The following is an 18,869-nucleotide window of genomic DNA, read 5'->3' as shown; positions in this document are numbered from 1 at the left end:
TTAGTGTTGCGCCACACAACACACGCGCAACAGTTTTTAAATCAGAAGTCTTCCGAAAAACAAACAGTTGCGAAAGGACAAGTGATGCGCGTGTGCTGCGCGACGCAACAATAAGTGGTCTGAAGTGGTTTTAAAAAAAAACAAACAACACCTAAGTCACCTAAGTCATAACAAAATAAATCTTGATATTTTAGTTTTGACACGTGAAAATGGGTAAAAAATAAAGAACTTTGTAAGTTTGACATATAAAATTATCTGTAAAATATTGTATATTTTATAGAAAAAACAATTTTTTAGGCCTTTGAAAATTCTTACAACAAAAAAAAAAAACATAAAACATTTTTAATTTTTTTTTTGGTCCTAAGAATTTTCAAAAGATTATTTTCATAGCAAATAAAATAAGTTTTAAATGATATACATTTTTTTAAAAGTTTTTTTTTGAGAAAGTTTTCACCATAAAATGAAAAAAATATATATAATAAATAATTTTTTTTTTCATATGGCATATTCTCGTTCATTGCCACATGTCATTTGGTGGTTATTTAAAATTATTGTTTTTTCAACATATCATTTTATAGTTTTTTATTTTTATTTTATTAAATTTTATATAATATTTAAATGTACTAATTACAATAAATATAATAATAAATGAATATCAATTTAATTAATAGATTTATCTTCTAATTTTATAATTTTAAAATTGCTAAGTTAAATCCCTATTAATTTCTTTGTTTATTTATTTAAATTTAAAAGAAAACACTTTAACTTAAACTATTCAATATCTTTTTTATATTCTTATAAATTCAAACTTAGACCTGCATATTTAATTTTTTTTAAATAAATAATACATGAGTTCGTAAAATTCATATATAAAAATAAAAAATTCTTTAACTTTTACTTGGACTATAGAAAAACTAATTAGGCAATTAATAATGCACGATAACCGTCCATCAATACTTTATAGAAGGACATACGAACTTAAACAGGCATATTTATTTTTCTGTAGTTCTACATTCTTGTGACACGTTTATATCAAACCCGAATCCAAGGTTATTTATGGATTTTCGAACATCCATCAAGAGTCGTGATGATCGGGGATTCCGATTGTACGAACAATCGACCTACAACGAGTATAAATCCATTTCGCCCTCCTTCAGATATCTAAACGCAAAAATCATCGTTGCAAATTCTCCTTCAGGTGATCCACGCTATCAAAACTGAATTTGATCATTCTGTTAATCATTTTTTTTGTTATTTAGCGTCGATCGTAAGCAATTTTTATTATATGTGGATCGTATTGCTAGATTTATGTCATTCTGAATGTGTAGTGTATGCTGTTCATGTAATTCGCTGATCACAGGTTGGTCTGCATGAACGTAATCTTATTATTTTTGTTCTAATTTTGATGTATAAACCAGTAATTGGGAGGAAAACAACACAATCGAGTATGCGCTACATGTTTTTAATTGTGGTTCGAAAATTTGTGAGATCTGTTTTTTTGATGTTTTTCTTGCGATTTTTAGAGGTTTAGTTTTTCTGGCGTTAGAAAAAAAACTTTGATCCCGGAAATTCAACCTAGTTCTTTCAAAAGTGTAAATTGATATAAAACTACTCTTTTTAGGGTTGTTTGGATGTGCGATTTCAAAGTGATCTTTGCCTTTTCATGAATCAAAATCAGTAACGAGTTGATTAAAGTTGAGGATAGTTGATAATTCTAAACTTATGGACCTCCATAACCAATTTCTTCTCCAAATAAATATTTTTGTCCTAAAACCCAAAATCAGTTTTACAGACCACATAAAACTGATCATTGTGATTCAAGTTGCAAATTTTTTACATCACATCCAAACACCCCCTTAAATTGGTTGTTTAATGTGATTCTTAACTTTTCCTCACAACCAAAACGACAAGAAGTAAATCATTTAACAACCAGAAGTCATATGAAGACATAGCAAGTTTATTTATGATGATGTGTATCAAAATGGTAAAAAAAATCCTTGTTTTGGTAGTACACGTTTGAAAAGTTCAGTTTCTCTTCCTAATATGTTAGCAAATAATTTCGTGGGATTTAATTTTGAGTGAAATATATTCTCTATAATCGTTAAAACATGGCCTAATGAAGAATCTTTTGTAGATTAAGCTTTATGAACTATTGAAATTTTGGATACTTCATGTATTATCTGATATTTTAGTTCTGTCCTTTTTGCTATATCTTTTTGTCAATTGTATTGCATTATACTGTTGATTAATTAGACCACAATGTGTTAATGCAAAATTGGGGATTTGGGGATTACTATGGAATATAAAGCTTCAGATTCTTCATCTTCAAGAACTCGAGATTTGAATAGATTTTTCAAAATGCAAAAAACTGAAATAGCAAATCAATGAAAGTACATTGCCATTGTTGCATCTAACCCATAAATTAACTATTTTTCAGGTAGTTTTTTTACAACTACGAACACATTCTCACTCACCCAACAATGGCGGACACTCACGACACCGACAAAAACATCGAAATATGGAAAATCAAGAAACTCATCAAAGCACTGGAAGCAGCACGTGGCAATGGAACAAGCATGATCTCTCTCATCATGCCACCACGTGACCAAGTCTCTCGCGTCACAAAAATGCTCGGAGACGAATTCGGAACAGCTTCCAACATCAAAAGCCGCGTAAACCGTCAATCCGTTTTAGGCGCAATCACCTCCGCCCAACAACGCCTCAAACTCTACAACAAAGTCCCTCCAAACGGCCTCGTTCTCTACACCGGAACCATCGTCACCGACGACGGAAAAGAAAAAAAAGTCACCATCGATTTCGAACCCTTCCGCCCTATCAACGCTTCCTTATATCTCTGCGACAACAAATTCCACACCGAAGCCCTAAACGAACTTCTAGAATCCGATGACAAATTCGGATTCATCGTCATGGATGGAAACGGAACACTCTTCGGAACTTTAAGCGGGAATACACGCGAAGTGCTCCACAAATTCAGCGTCGATTTACCCAAAAAACACGGGAGGGGAGGTCAATCGGCGTTGAGATTCGCTCGTTTACGAATGGAGAAACGACATAACTATGTGAGGAAAACCGCTGAGCTGGCGACGCAGTTTTATATAAACCCTTCGACTAGTCAACCGAATGTTTCGGGTCTGATACTTGCGGGATCCGCGGACTTCAAAACGGAGCTTAGTCAATCGGATATGTTTGACCCGCGTCTTCAAGCTAAGATATTGAATGTCGTGGATGTTTCTTATGGAGGCGAAAACGGGTTCAATCAAGCGATTGAGTTGTCTGCTGAGATTCTTGCGAATGTTAAGTTTATTCAGGAGAAACGGTTGATTGGGAAGTATTTTGAGGAAATTAGTCAGGATACTGGGAAGTACGTGTTTGGGGTGGATGATACGTTGAAGACACTTGAGATGGGTGCTGTTGATATTCTCATCGTTTGGGAGAATCTTGATATCAACAGGTATACTCTCAAGAATACCACAACAGGTGAAGTAATGATAAAGCATTTCAACAAAGAGCAAGAGAGTAATCAAAAAAACTTCCGTGATGCAACCACGAACGTCGAATTAGAAGTTCAAGACAAGATGTCTTTACTCGAGTGGTTTGCTAATGAATATAGAAAATTCGGTTGCACGCTTGAATTTGTGACGAATAAATCGCAAGAAGGATCACAATTTTGCAGAGGGTTTGGTGGAATTGGGGGAATTTTACGCTACCAATTGGACATTCGCTCATTCGATGAGCTCTCAGATGATGAATTATACGAAGATTCTGAATAGCAATCAATTATCCTCTACTTGCCGGTGCAGGGGAACCCTGTAATGCACCTGCACCGGGCGCGAGTTCTCGCATGTGTTGACATTCTTCTTGTTCACGGAACTCGCATTGAGGTATGCGCTTTTGAAAAATCTCTCTTAATGGTTCTGACTTCTCAGAAGGTAGGGTTCTTAACTGTTCAGAGACTATCAAACAGCACTTAAAACTTGTTAAATGTATTTTTTAAACTTACGTAGCAATATTTGTTATTATGACAGCTGTTGGAGAAAATTTATGTAATGGAAGAGGTGCTGACCCGGATCCGGATCCTGATCCTAATCCCATTTGTCTATGTGGAACCGCTAAAACTTATTGGAGCTGGAAACGAATTACAAAGCGTGAGGATTGAGGATAAATCTGCGATCACCTTTTCATGGGTATCTGAAAGCTGTCTTTATTTTACTTATAAAAAGAAGCTTTGACTTCTTAATGCCTTTGGCTATAATAATTGTCATCTGAGTATATGATGATATGATATTCGATAATAAATAAATTCGCTGCAATGGATTATTATATATCATGTAGACGATCTAAAAGAAATTCGACTCGGGTTATTGTATCTGTGATCCTATATTTTCCAATTACATGTGTTGACTTGCAATCTCATTGGTTGATGATTTTATTTAAATTCTCAAAGGCCATGTTAGTTAACTAGACAAGTCTTGGCTATCAAACTTACTTATTTTTTAATTAATTTGGCTGATATTTATTATTATGTTTAGGTTATTGTTTTTAATATTTTGGACTAATTTTGATGATTATGTTTTCGAGTGATAACCTGGAGTTCATGTTACAAAAAATATAATACAAGTTAAATAGGCAAATGGCAGTGGGTTGGGGTTGGAAGTCACCAGTAATGTATGTTTTATAATGATTTTTTTTTTTTTAATGTTAAATCTCATTAAACATCATCTTAACGTCATTGGCTCATACCAAGTTCATATCAGCTGCTATGACTATGAGAGGAAGGAGCGTAATAGCTGAAAAGCGTCTTCAACATTATCTTAAAGTAGGCCAAGATGTTTGAAGAGTAGATATATAAGACTGTGATGCCGATATATAAGAACAAACACAATGCCCGAAAGTTGCAACTATAGGTATTGAACTACTTAGTCATGGAGATTGGGCATACCATATATATATTAATATATGAAAAATAAAATGTGGAAGTAAACAATTTTGTTTATGGGAATGTTAAAATTAACCAAGATGTTTAGAACACAAGATATGAGGTTAAAAGAAGACTTGAGATAGAGGGTCTATTTTTACCAAAACCTTAGAATTTGAGTTCGACGTAAGTTTTTGGATTTAACTGTTGTTAGTTCATATTTAGTGGTTTAAGTCGGAATTCATAAGTTAAATATGTCATTTGTAGAAATTTATAAGAGAGGTTAAAATTGACAAAAATGTAAAACTTGGTTTTACCATGTTTTGACATATTGAGACTAGAAATGTTTATAACTTTTAAGATATGAGGCCATAGTTAAGTTTTGAAAGTGTGTTAAATGTATTAAGTCTAAAGGTGTGCTGAATAAGAAAGAAGCTACTAGAGAGACCATAGTTGACAAATCACAAAAAAATTGGACATAAATTAGTTCTCTTCTCCCCATTTGGAGAGAGACGAGTTTGAAGTGTTTGAGGATGGAGATTTGAGATATAGAGAGGCAATTAGAGGGAGATTTGTGGAGCATTGAGCTTGACTCTTCACTTAAAAACATTGGAGGTAAAAATCCTAGCCTTTTCTAATCTTAATTTCGAACTAGGGTTTGTTGTAGTCACAAAACCTGAAGTTGTTTGTAGTATGGTGATTTTATTAAGTTTTTAATGTTAATTCTAGCTTCTAACTCTCAAACTTCATGTAAATCTCCTTTGTTATGGTTTGTTTTGGAGTTTGGGGAGATTTTGAAGCTTATTTAATGTGTTTTATATTTATAGGAAATCATGATGAATTTAAGCGCAATTTAATGTTCGAAATCATAGCCTAGTTGTGGAATTCATCAAGTTATTATGAGGTTCATTTATGGATTCACAATTGAGTTGTTCAATATATAGTATGATTTGTATAAGTGCTATAATGACTTGTATATTAATTTCTAGATGCATTACCATATTCAAATCCACTAAAAAGGAGAGGAGTCGCAATTATAAACGCATCATGCCCCCAGTGTCATCTTGAGGATGAAGATACGGAGCATATTCTTATACGTTGTCCAGTGGCGAGCAATGTCTGGGATTTGATATTTAAATGGTGCAACATTCCGAAAACCACAATTTCAAACCGTCGGGGAACTTATCGGATTTGTAAAAACGTGGGGGAGATTTCGGAGAAGGAGAAACAACCTAATCTGTGTTTGTTTTGGTGTAATGTGGATATTATGGAAAACAAGATGTGAAGGTGTATTAAAAAACAAACGAACTTTCTATTTCCGGATCATTGATAATGTTAAGTCCATCGTATTCACTTGGCTTAGACACAGGAAGTTCTTAAGTTAGGGTTTAACTAGGTAATAGGTATGTGTGAACAAGGACACAAATGTATTGATCTTTAAAACCAGTTTACTAACGGTACATAAACAAGTTTATTTATTTATTTATATTCAATTAAAAAACTTAAACACATATTAAAACATTATATAAATTTTTAAAAAGAAACAAAGAATCGAGATGATTTTTTTTTCTTCTTCAAAACATCCTAAAATCTTTTTTATAGACCCAAATATTTCAAAACAAAAAGAGATGACATAAAGTCGTTATCAATTTGTTAACATCTCTTTTATAGACCCAAATATGTTACAATCTTATTCAATTTGTTAAATAATATTTTGTAGTTATTTTGAATTAATTTCTTTTCCATATGAGTTTATTCTATTTTAATAAATTTCACATAATACTTTAATCTAATAATTACAATATATGTAGTAATAAATTAATATTAATTTCATTAGTAAACTTACCTTCTTATTTCAAAATTCCAAATTAAAGCTCATTAGTTTATTTTGTTTATTTATTTAAATTTAAATGATAAAAAAAATCAATTTTAATAATTTATTATTTTTCTTATTTTCTTGTAAATCCAAAGTTCTTAAATATTTAATAATTTAATGATATATTGATATGACCATATAAGCTCTTTATGATATGATATACATAGGTTATGGTAAATGGGCTACTATTACAGCTCTCTGTCACTCAATTTTCTTGGGAGTGTGTAGGGGTGTCAATTTATGACACGACACGACAAAAATACACGACATGAAACGAAATCGGGACGAAATCATAATTCGAATTCGTTTTCGTGTCGTGTTCGTGTCAAGTTTAAAAAACACGATGTCGTGTCGTGTCGTGTTCGTGTTTGCAAATCCACACGAAATTGACACGATTGAGCATGTATTTGTCGTGTTTTCGTGTTTGTCGTTTGTATCGTGTTATATATGATTAAATATGAATTAAATAAAATAATAGTTATGTAATATTATCTTTGTCGTGTCGTGTCGTGTTGTCATTTTTTAATTGGTTCGTTTTCGTGTTAGTGAAAAAAAACACGAGATCGTGTCGTGTCGTGTTCGTGTTACAAAAAACCTTGTCGTGTCGTGTCGTGTCAGACAAAAACACGACACGACAGTCCGATTTGACAGGCCTAGGAGTGTGTACCGTGAATGTGGCATAAACTTTAGAGTTTATCACTAATTGTTTTTGTAAATTCAAATGATCAGATCTACAGGTTGCCTGGGAAAGTTTGTGCTATGCCACCATTACATTACACATACAAAAGGAAGGGTAAAAAGGGAAAAACAGTCAATAGAAGATGATGATGCAAGTGAGGAGAAGTATCAACCAGATTATGAAAGAAGTTTGTTGAATAGAACTCAGATTTGGGTTGAGGGAGACAACAAGAAAGTTAGATCAGTTGAGAGAAAGTTAGAACAATTGAGAGAAGTTGATTGTATTCACTTCTATTTAACATCATTCTACTTTTATAAATGGTATGAATAGTCCAGTTTGATTTCTGCATAATGCATCATTATATTTTCATAACATTCATAAATGGTCCAATTGATGTAAATGAGTGTGAGTGTACCAAATGATGAAAACGCCTACAGTCCATTTAATTTTCTGATTATGACATAATTCAAAGGAATTGGAATAGCGAATTCCAGTCTATCGCATACACTTGGATACAATAAAAGGTTGATGTTATTTTCAGTCAAATTCCTTTGTAAAACTGGCATTAAAGATTATATAATAGCATCAAACTTTCATTGTATACACATAATATCATCGTACTTTCATTTTTTACTAATAATACCCCCGTACTTTCATTTTTAACACATAATAGCATCGTAGTTTTATTTTTTACACATAATACCCCTGTACTTTCATTTTTTACATATAATGGCATCGCACTTTAACTTTTTACACATAATACCCCCGTACTTTCATTTTTAACATATAATAACATCAACCATATATTGTATACACATAATAGCATCGTACTTTCATTTTTTACTAATAATACCCCCGTACTTTCATTTTTAACACATAATAGCATCGTAGTTTTATTTTTTATACATAATGCCCACGTACTTTCATCTTTATATATAATGGCATCGTACTTTAACTTTTTACACATAATACCCCCGTACTTTCATTTTTAACATATAATAACATCAAAATTTTATTGTATACACATAATAGCATAGTATTTTCATTTTTTACAAATAATACCCCCGTACTTTCATTATTATCACATAATAGCATCATACTTTCATTTTTTACACATAATACACCCGTACTTTCATCTTTCACATATAATGGCATCGTACTTTAATTTTTTACACATAATACCCCCGTACTTTAATTTTTAACATATAATAGCATCAAACTTTCATTGTATACACATAGTACCCCCGTAATTTCATTTTTACACATAATAGCAGTAACCATTCAAAATTTTCATTCCAAAACAGCAGCATACACGATTTATCTCCAAAACTAAAAAAAAGACAATTAACCAAAACTAGAAAAAAGGAATATTAACCAAAAATTGGAAAAAGACGACAATTAACCAAAACAAAATGTTGTGAACCATCTAGATTTTTTCTTTTCTCACATAAACTACATATATCATTGTTTCTCTTGCAATGATTCATCTACCTGTTACATGAAAATATAAATTGGTTATTGTATACATATAAGAACTCTAAAATCATGAAAAAGTAAGTTAATACTATAAGTACCTTTCTTTTAGAACAACTAGTAGCATAATGACCCAATCCTTGACAGTAAGAGCGTGTTCTTTTTTTTGGAACTTCTAAAGAAGACTTGATTCTACTAGCAATTTTAGGACGCCCTTTCGTGTTAGTTGGACCAAGAGGATCCCGGACAGATAACTGAGGCATCATATCGACTTGTGAAATTCTCACACTAGGACCTTGAGATACATTCTCAACTGGTAACGACTTTTTCTGTATTGCTTGATCCTGTAAGAGCTTTATCAATATGTTATTGACCTTTTCTATTTTTGAAGGGGAGTCTTTTGCTTGTTCAATTACTTTATTAAAATTTGAACGAACACACCATACCGTCAACTGGTAACGACTTTTTTTGTATTGCTTGATCTTGTAAGAGCTTTATCAATATGTTATTGACCTTTTCTATTTCTGAAGGGGAGTCTTTTGCTTGTTCAATTACTTTATTAAAATTTGAACGAACACACCATACCGTCAAATCAATAACCCTATTTCTGTTATTCATTTCTTCGAGTCCAATGCTACGCTTACCCACCTTGTACCTAGCATTAAGGTTCCACCTAGGTAAAATGTAGTGAGTCGGAAGTGTGTCAACATGCCTTTTCTTAATCACGTATAAGCTATGTTTGCATAAAATCCCACATGTCTCATACTTAGCACAAGAACATGTGACATGCATATTATTTGACAAACAAAAGGTAACAATTTGCCAATAATTTTTGTCAACGTCCAGTTTCCCAACTCGATACTTGATTTCTTATGTACTTTTTGCTTAGAGTCTCATGCGTTAAATTGCTAGTAGCTTCTATCCATTCTTTTTTTGAAAATCTCAAAAACCTTTCTAGTATAACACTCACCTGCTTTTGCTTCTATTGGATGTATTGAGGAAAGAACCGACCTTGAGTTCATTGTCTTGAAATCTTCATCTTCTTCGGCGGCCCTAAACCTTTCTAGTATAACACTCACCTGCTTTTGCTTCTATTGGATGTATTGAGGAAAGAACCGACCTTGAGTTCATTGTCTTGAAATCTTCATCTTCTTCGGCGACCCTTCGTGACGTAACTGCTTTGTCATATTGTACTAAAAATTCATTCAACATGGTACTCGCGTTAACAAAATCATCAAAAAAAGGAATTAATAGTCTCACTTCGTCCACTTATTGACATATCGGCCAAGAAAATATTCTTTAAGAAGGCTTTACCCTAATGTATTCGTTGGTTATACATATCAGTTATCCAACAAATGTTTTCAAGTTTATACTTATCACGTATAACTTCTCACCTAGTTTCAAATTCTTCAATTGTGTCACTCATTACCCATTCTTTATAGGATTCTTGAAAATCACTATAACGGGCAACGTACGGTCGAAGGTGATCCAATTCATGCTTTTTTATATGCCATGCACAAAAGCAATGTCGAGCGTTTGGGAACACTTTTTTATTGCATTTCCCATATCTTTGTCTTGATCAGTAATAATAGCCTTCGGATACTTGCTAAACATACATTTTAGGAAAGGCTCAAACAACCATACAAAAGTTTCTTCCTTTTCATTTTCTAGCAATGCTCCACCAAAACGTATAGAATGTCCATGATGGTTCACCCCAGTAAATGGAGCAAAAGGCATCTTGAATTTATTTGTCATATAAGTGACATCAAACACAACAACATCTCCAAATTTAGTAAAATCGTCTCTTGATCTACCACCGGCCCAAAAAATATTTCTAGGATACCCATCACTGCACAAATCCACAACATAATACTGATCATTATCCAATAATGCTTTATCTTGCAGATGTTTTATTAGTCCATAGAACTCCCTTCCTCTGTTGTGTTTTCGTTGCTCAGATAATACATCAACACATTGTTTTGAAGTTACATCAACTTCATTTGAGGTTTTCATTGCATTAATAGCTTTTTTAATTTGAGAAGGTTTCAACCCTAATTGATTAAGTTTCAGCATGAGAGATTTACATACTGTTGTACGGTGGAACTTCACATGTGACCGATGCTTCATCACCTTCGTTGGTGTGCTGCTCAATTCGTGATTGAGCATGTCATCAAACAACTCAACAAACCATTTCCCATCATTCTTTTTTGAAATTCGAAGCATTGCTTTGCATCCAATTTTAACTTCTCTACGATGTTTTTTTTCATGCCCACTTGAAGTATCACCATCCTCTCGTTTAAAACCTTCTTTGTCGCATACAAGTATCTTTCGATAAGGTTCATTTGTCCCCTTATTTTTGAATGTAGTATGAATACGTATTCCAAATCCATGTACAAATGCATAATCATTATAAAAAGTTATACGCATCATCAATCGTATCGAAAACCTTTCCCACTATGCTTTCATCTTTTTCACATTCGAAGTTCACATCAACTCCGTCTATTTTTTCAGATTCATATGTGGCATTTGATAAATCATTTGCAGCAACATTTTCAACTATATGTGTTTCGATAGGGTGAACATTTACTTCAGTTTCAAACATCATGTACTGTACAAAAGGAAACAATGTATTATTTAACATTGAAATTATCATTGATCAAGTAAGAATGGAACATTACATATAAAAATTGACATAAATATGAATAATCACGAATCATATCAAACTCGACACTAGGAATAAACCAAATTCACCAAAACAAAATTGACATTTAGAAAATCAATAAAATTGACTTTGTAGAACAAATTCAAGAAGTGGTGTTGTTATGTATCTTTTGAAAAAAAAAAATCAGAAGTGCTTATTAGTTTATTAGGTTAAGGATGATGCCCAAATTCAACGATTATAAAAAGGAATCAGATTTACCCAACTTCAATATATAACTATAGTACCTAAGTTAATTAGTTAAAAACTTATATATGAAGTTGTATGTCATTAAAAAGTAAAAAAGATGAGGTATAAAGTGTTTGGATGTTAATGTATAAAGTTGTCTGAGCAGGAAAACTCGTTTATAAGTGCAAGAGAACTAATAGTGCATAACACAAAGTACACCCCTACGTAAGTAAAATTTCTGAAAAAAAAATTACAAATCATTGTACAAAGATCTCACGAACTCAATCACAAGCTTAATACAATGAGATTCAACCGTAGCAAGAAAGACCCATATGCAGTTCACAAAATTGACTTAATTGACGAAATAGAACCAAATCAATCAGAATCAATTTGTTAGAAGAAAATCACGTAAAAAAGATGAAAATAAAATCACAATCCTGATCAGAATAAAATCACGCAGTAGAATGAGGATTCACCAAGAATGGGACGAACCAGATGCAATTCACGAACAAAACTTAATTGACGAAATACAAAAAAAATTAAACAATACGTGATTTCTTAGAAGAATTACAAGAAAAAAAAAATTGAAAAAAAAAATACAAACCTGATTAGAAGAAAATCACGCAGCAGATAGAGATTCAGCAAGAGTGGGACGAACTAGATGCAATTCACGAACCAAAAAAAGAAGTAGGAACAGTCAGGAAAATCTATTGAAAAAAAAGCACGTATTACTATGGGAGGATGAGTTTTTTGTTTAGGAAATCACACAGCCATTTTTTTGGAATATACTCTAGCAAAACGAGGTAGTTTTGATGGGTTTAGTAGCTAAGGTTATATAGGGCTGTTAGCCTGTTATATATATATATATATATATATATATATATATATATATATATATATATATATATATATATATATATATATATATATATATATATATATATATATATATATATATATATTCGGTTTTTTTAGTTTAACGAAAACAATTAAAATTTAACCAGAACCAAAACCAAATAAAGTATCCTTATTCGGTTAACCAAACTGAATTAACCAAAAACCAGATAATCCGAACCAAATAAACCAAACATCATTTGGTTCAGTTTGGTTTTTTTACCCAATTAAAGCGTTGTACTTTCAATATTTATTTTCTTATTACAACTTAGAAAAATCTATGCAATTATAGTAGTGCAAATTGCTTGGTATTTTAATGACATTGCTATAACCAGGTAGATGCTTCATAGTACAATGTTTTAATTGGAAGAAATAAAAGTTGAATGGTAAAATAAACTAATAGGCAAAAGCAGAAAAAAATTGGAAGTAGGATGCTATAATAGACAAATAAAAGTAAGTTGCTATTTCTTGTTTAAGTGGGAAAGTAGTACCTTGCACGATTTTCTTGAATTTGCATGTTGCCTTGTTGGCAAACCTCGTTTGCAACAATCAATAACACCCTCTAGTTTTAAACCCAAACAACTTCCGATTCGTTTTAAAAGTAGAAACGAATAAAAAGTCAACTTTTTGGACCATTTTTTGACTTAAACCCAAACTCAACCAAAATATTTGAAAAAAAAAAATCATGTTCGGGTTGTTTTTTAGTTTATTGTTTTTTTTCATAAAAAAATATTGACAAATGCAACACAAATAAAAATTCACTACAACATTTACAAGACAACGTAAACGTAAACCTAAAAGTACGTTTACTATTATAATACTTAACGAAAAAACAGTAAAGAGGCGTTGATAATTTTAACTTTTAACATGCTTTAACCAATTAAACTTATTGGTCTTTTAGTCCTTTTAGTTTGATGAAACACAATGTATTTTCAACATATTATCAATTTAGCCACTTACGAGACTTTTAATATGTCAAACTCCATATTCACATACTTGTAAAAAAAAAAAAATAGATGCAAATAAACAATACAGCGAAGTGTTCCCTTTACATGGTTCCTACATCTTTCAAGGGCACTTAAAATTAGAAATTACAATTAAATTATTTATCACTCACTGAATCAGTCAGAGTCACAAATGTTTTACACTAAAGAATAGTAGCGGTGTGGTTAAGAGCCATTTGCTGCAATTTGGTGATCACGTGAGTTGCAGCTGAGTTTCTGGCTTCACGAATACTTTGTTGCATACCACTCACACCAGAACACTCAAAATCACTTCCTTTTACACTTACATTCGCCACAAACCCACCTACACATCAATTCACCAATTTTTTACGTTTTTTTTTAAAACAATTTACGCAACAATGTTTTCTTTCTTTTAAATAACAAAGTGCAAAGAAAAGAAAAATCTTACCATCTGAACGTGACATATGATATGTTGGCAACATCCAACTGTTTGATAGACAAATATCATCCAATTCCTACCCAATAAATAAATAAATAAATAGAATGTTGTTATAGTGTTAAAAAAAATTAAAAAAAAAAAAAATATAGAGAAGAGTGAAGAGTACCTCGCATGCTTTTCGTAAAGTGAGTTGGGCTTCAGACAAAGGCAAGCTTCTACCGACTTTCAAGTCTTGAATTTGCATGTTGCTTTGTTGGCAAATCTCATTGCAACAATCAATAACAGCCTCTAGTTTTAAACCCAAACAATCTCCTATACCTATTATTCAATTTTAAACATATATAATAAAAAAAAATTAAAAAAGTCTAAATACTTAAGCCACTAAAACCAATAATAAAAAAAAGCATACCACCCTCCATAATTGCCTGAATCTTTTTCTCACACAAACTCAACTCATCTTCTATATTCCGTTGTTGATTAGACTACAAAAATAATAAAAGCCATTATTAACATTTCAATTAAACTACACAATATATATATATATATATATATATATATATATATATATATATATATATATATATATATAAGGAGTGGTTCAAATGAGAACCAAAAAAGGTTAAGAACCATAAGAACCTCTAACTTTAGATGTTTATAAAGGGTTTAGGGTAACCCTAAACCCTTTATAAACACCCTAAACCCTAACCCCTAAACCTTAACCCCTAAACCCTAAACCCTTTATAAACACCCTAAACTCTAAACCCTAAACCCTAAACCCTTTATAAACATCTAAAATTAAAGGTTCTTATGGTTCTTAACCTTTTTTGGTTCTCATTTGAACCTTTACCTATATATATATATATATATATATATATATATATATATATATATATATATATATATATATATATATATATATATATATAAATGGTAAGTATAAAAAGCAAACCAGTTTTTGTCTTTTGTTAAAAAGAGCTCGAAGGGCAGCCTCTGATAATTCAGATCTCTTTGAATCAACTATGAAATGAAAATTTCCAAGGGGTTCGGTTTTTGCCACGTCAGCATCCAGTTTTAGCATTGTACTTTTATCCTCACAAAGTGAAACAATACCAGATTTCTTTTCACCATCAACCCTTTTATCTTTGCATTCATTAACGATTGACACGTTTTTCAAGTTCTTCACATTATCCTAACAATAACCAAAAAAATAAAATAAAAAAGTTGCATAATTTTTTTTTTCTAAAAATGCAATTAGTTTCACTCACCTTTATGCTGATAGCATTCGTTGGAGTTGTTCTTTTTTCATGATGATAAACCTTAAGTGGTGTTGTTGTTGAATGCGTTTTAGCATTTTGAATTTCTTTTTGCAAACAAACTATTGGCTTAGTAATATTATTATTATTATTATTATTATTGGATTCAGTTAATGAATCATTTGACTTAACTCCACAAGATCCATTCACTTCTTCTTTCTGCTTTGAACAATCACTTTCAACACTCAACGTCTTTTTTCCATTAGAATTTTCAGTTTTCATGTCTTTGTTGGATATACTTCTTGTTTTAGTAACTCTGTCTTCATCTTTTTTATTAGAGTTACTCATGTGAATGCTTTTGGACTCCATCTTTGACTTTATTTGTCGTTTACTTTGACCACCTTGTTTTTCAGTTGACTTTTGTAACCCCTGATTTTTTTTTGAATCTGCAGTTCCCTCTTCCATCTGATCCGTTAATCCATTTGATCTGCAGGATTTATAATTAGGGAACAAATTTAATGATTCCTATATATTTATTCACTAATCGCTTTATTCAAAAAGGATCATTTTTTAAGGTTTAGAATCATATTCAACACACTAAATATTACAAATAAGTCAACCATGTATATACCATATATGAATCTTGATAGAAAAATAAGTTACCTTTTAAACCAATTGGAAATAATTTCAGCATATGGAAGAAGGTAATAATACTCAACAACAGGAGTAATTACCCAACTCCCTGAACTCTTCTTTACTACAGGGCCATGTAAGCTACACAATAAAAACACACAAATTACAATTTTACAAGTATACCCTCATTGTTTTATTTTTAAAAAACTTGTAACGTTATTTTAATATTGTTAAGTAGCACACAAGAAGTTATAAAGTAATACTGACCTAGAAATAGCATCTTGAATAGGAACCAATTTATCCTCATTAATTGATTGTGTACTTTGAAGTATGTAAAAATGAGTTGCAGTTTTTGCTTGACTCAGTGAATAAACTACATGGTCTTCTAAAACTTTAAGCTCACTATTGATTCCTGTTTCAATGTAAAAAATCATATCAAGTATCAATAAACTTTTGTTGAATTGTCATAAGAACATAAAACTGTATGCATGTTATTGTTGTTTTGATGAAATTGAAAAACTTCAGTTAAATTTGTCCCAAATTATTTAAAAAAAAAATTTTTAAGTACGTTTTGCTACCTGCTATTTCCTTAACAGCTGAAAACGCAACCTTCTGCAACTCGTTTTCACCTTCTTCATCATACTTTCTCAGCTTTGACAATTTTCTTTTTTTACCCTTTTTACCCTCGTTCTCAATTCCACTCTCTTCACTATAAAGATCCTTTTCGATAACTGACCATACTCCATTATCAAACTGTAGAAAGCAATTCTCTTTCTTGGAATCTATCAAAAAGATAGCCACTTTAGTTATTGGCCATTCTTTTATCATATTTGAGATATCAGATGAAGCATGTAGCAAAGTTTCTGATATTGTGCATGCATCCATGATTGCTTTTTCAGTTAATGAAAGCTGGTTTTCAGGTTCTTTTATGGTTGGGCGATTAGATTGAGTCATGTATTTCATGTGTTGAAGTATGCTTGGTTTGAACATTATTGCCAAGTTGCAAAATTGGTCAAACTTTAAGAATTCTTTTTCTTGGTGTTGTTGGTTTAGATGATAATAGTTGTAAAGTACTGCAGCAGCATGAACCTGAAAAGAAATGAAAACCAATACAGAATTAAGTAGAAGGGCATTTATGTCTTTTCCAATAAGCAAGAGAAAGTGGAAGATAGAAGGGAGGGACCTGTTTGGCAACGGATTTTTGTTGAGATTGAGAAGGAGTGTCTTTTGCAGTGTCACTATGCTTCAAAGGTAGCAATGGACCCACCAAATACTCCATTAATGCTTCAACAGTCTCCTCAGTGGGACTAACCTCCATTGACAAATCTATGTCCATTGACCCTAGATTAAGTCAAACCAAAAGAAATATATATCAGAAAAGAAAAAAAGAAGACATTTAAGCTCATGATGTCATGTACCTAAACCGAAAACCCTAAAAAGAGGAAAAACAAACAGATGCTAGATGAGAGTTTAACTTACATTTCATTGAAGATACAAATTCTAAGCCAACATGACAAATTAGAACAAAAATGTTTAACACAATATAAAAGATCAAAAGCAATGAAGGGTTGAAGTTTATTAGGGCTTGAAAAGGTCTCGTACCCCATTTTAGAACCGGTAGAAGTCGATAAAACTAAAGCAATCAAACCCACTTAACCTTACATACTTTGATCGACCTCAATTCTAAAATTCAGCAACTCAAATGAATAATTAGATCAAAATTTGCAGAATTTTGAATACTTATGCAGGTATGCGTACATTATATGCTAACAAAACCGGGGGGAAAAGAAGACACTAAGAAGAGAAAAACAGACAATGCTGGTAACCAACTATAGGGTTTTTACAAAGTTTAGGTCAAATTTGTGAATTATGATGAACTAAGAGCAGATGATTTTGAACATTACATACCTTTAATCACTCTCGATTCTACAATTCCGTCCAAATTTTCAATTCCGGTAGATAAATAGACCACGTTTTAGCTTGCGGTTCTTTACATAGAAATTCCACGCACAGAGACAGAGCTATACATTATATGATACCAAAACTGAAACAGTAGAAGGAAGAGAGTGAGGAAATGAAAAATGGTGATGGGGTTTGATAAAAAGAGTTTCAACGATTTCGGTGTTTCAGTCGATTTGACAAATTAGAGTACAAATGTACGACAAAAACCCTAAGAGAAGTGAAAGGTGTTCTAGAACTTTCTAACATACCTTCGCAGCTCATTTCATTCTCCGATTGACAAGAGTCTCCGACAAATCAACAGTCTCCCAAACTCTTCAGCGAACAAATGATAAAAGAAATGAGTTAAAAAGGAATCTATTTATAAAAAAATAATAATAATAATAACAAATAAAACTTATTTATTTACCAGTTTATATTCAGTATTTGCATTGAACAGTTAATTAGCCTCATGTGCTTTGCATGCGATGCCAGGACATTTATGTTCGTTTCTGTTTATCTTTATTATGTTTTTCTCTCTCTATTATAACGTTTTGTGAATTACAAAGTTATTCATCGTTGAGTAAGGTTTTAAAAATTTCGATTGTCATGATGTTTGTATTTATCGTAAAGTTTTAAGGAAATGTTGTTGTATATATATATATATATATATATATATATATATATATATATATATATATATATATATATATATATATATATATATATATATATATATATATACCCGCGCAAAGCTGCGGTGAAGAATAGTTTGTTTCGATATTGGTTTAAGGTATTGAGTTTAGGTTTTGTTTGTTGGTGAACAAAACCACAACCAGTTAAAGTTTTGTTTAATTGATTGGTCATAATCACTTTTCCGCTTGTTGTTTGGTTAA

The 18,869-nt window shown here is 31.6% G+C and overlaps 3 protein-coding genes across 4 annotated transcripts; 1 reads left to right on the top strand and 2 right to left on the bottom strand.

The window, feature by feature from the left end:
• Positions 1-1,009: 1,009 nt before the first annotated feature.
• Positions 1,010-4,434, top strand: LOC145037476 (eukaryotic peptide chain release factor subunit 1-3). Of its 2 annotated transcripts, none has more exons than XM_078986138.1 (3): positions 1,010-1,198; positions 2,438-3,902; positions 4,047-4,434. In XM_078986138.1, exon 2 carries the CDS (start codon positions 2,481-2,483, stop codon positions 3,789-3,791), a length of 1,311 nt encoding a protein of 436 aa, XP_078842264.1. In that variant the 5' UTR covers positions 1,010-1,198; positions 2,438-2,480; the 3' UTR covers positions 3,792-3,902; positions 4,047-4,434. The 2 variants fall into 2 exon arrangements, with proteins under 2 accessions (XP_078842264.1, XP_078842265.1); XM_078986139.1 differs by having other exon boundaries at positions 2,438-3,950.
• Positions 4,435-10,467: 6,033 nt separating this feature from the next.
• LOC145036166 (protein FAR1-RELATED SEQUENCE 5-like) lies at positions 10,468-11,569 on the bottom strand. Its single transcript, XM_078984634.1, has 2 exons — positions 11,411-11,569; positions 10,468-11,313 (listed from the first exon to the last, which is right to left on the bottom strand). Exons 1-2 carry the CDS (start codon positions 11,567-11,569, stop codon positions 10,468-10,470), a joined length of 1,005 nt encoding a protein of 334 aa, XP_078840760.1.
• Positions 11,570-13,741: 2,172 nt separating this feature from the next.
• On the bottom strand, positions 13,742-18,339 carry LOC145037475 (uncharacterized). Its single transcript, XM_078986137.1, has 12 exons — positions 18,246-18,339; positions 17,944-18,079; positions 17,219-17,376; positions 16,614-17,124; positions 16,303-16,447; positions 16,066-16,176; positions 15,415-15,889; positions 15,099-15,338; positions 14,559-14,631; positions 14,316-14,467; positions 14,159-14,225; positions 13,742-14,053 (listed from the first exon to the last, which is right to left on the bottom strand). The coding sequence occupies exons 3-12, from the start codon at positions 17,369-17,371 to the stop codon at positions 13,893-13,895; spliced, it is 2,088 nt and encodes a 695-aa protein (XP_078842263.1). The 5' UTR covers positions 17,372-17,376; positions 17,944-18,079; positions 18,246-18,339; the 3' UTR covers positions 13,742-13,892.
• Positions 18,340-18,869: the final 530 nt, after the last annotated feature.

Source organism: Lactuca saligna, chromosome 3 (assembly GCF_052625555.1).
Source record: "Lactuca saligna cultivar CGN05327 chromosome 3, ASM5262555v1, whole genome shotgun sequence".
Taxonomy (NCBI): domain Eukaryota; kingdom Viridiplantae; phylum Streptophyta; class Magnoliopsida; order Asterales; family Asteraceae; genus Lactuca; species Lactuca saligna.
The sequence above is the reverse complement of the archived record's forward strand: the minus strand, read 5'-3'. Positions and strand labels throughout refer to the sequence as shown.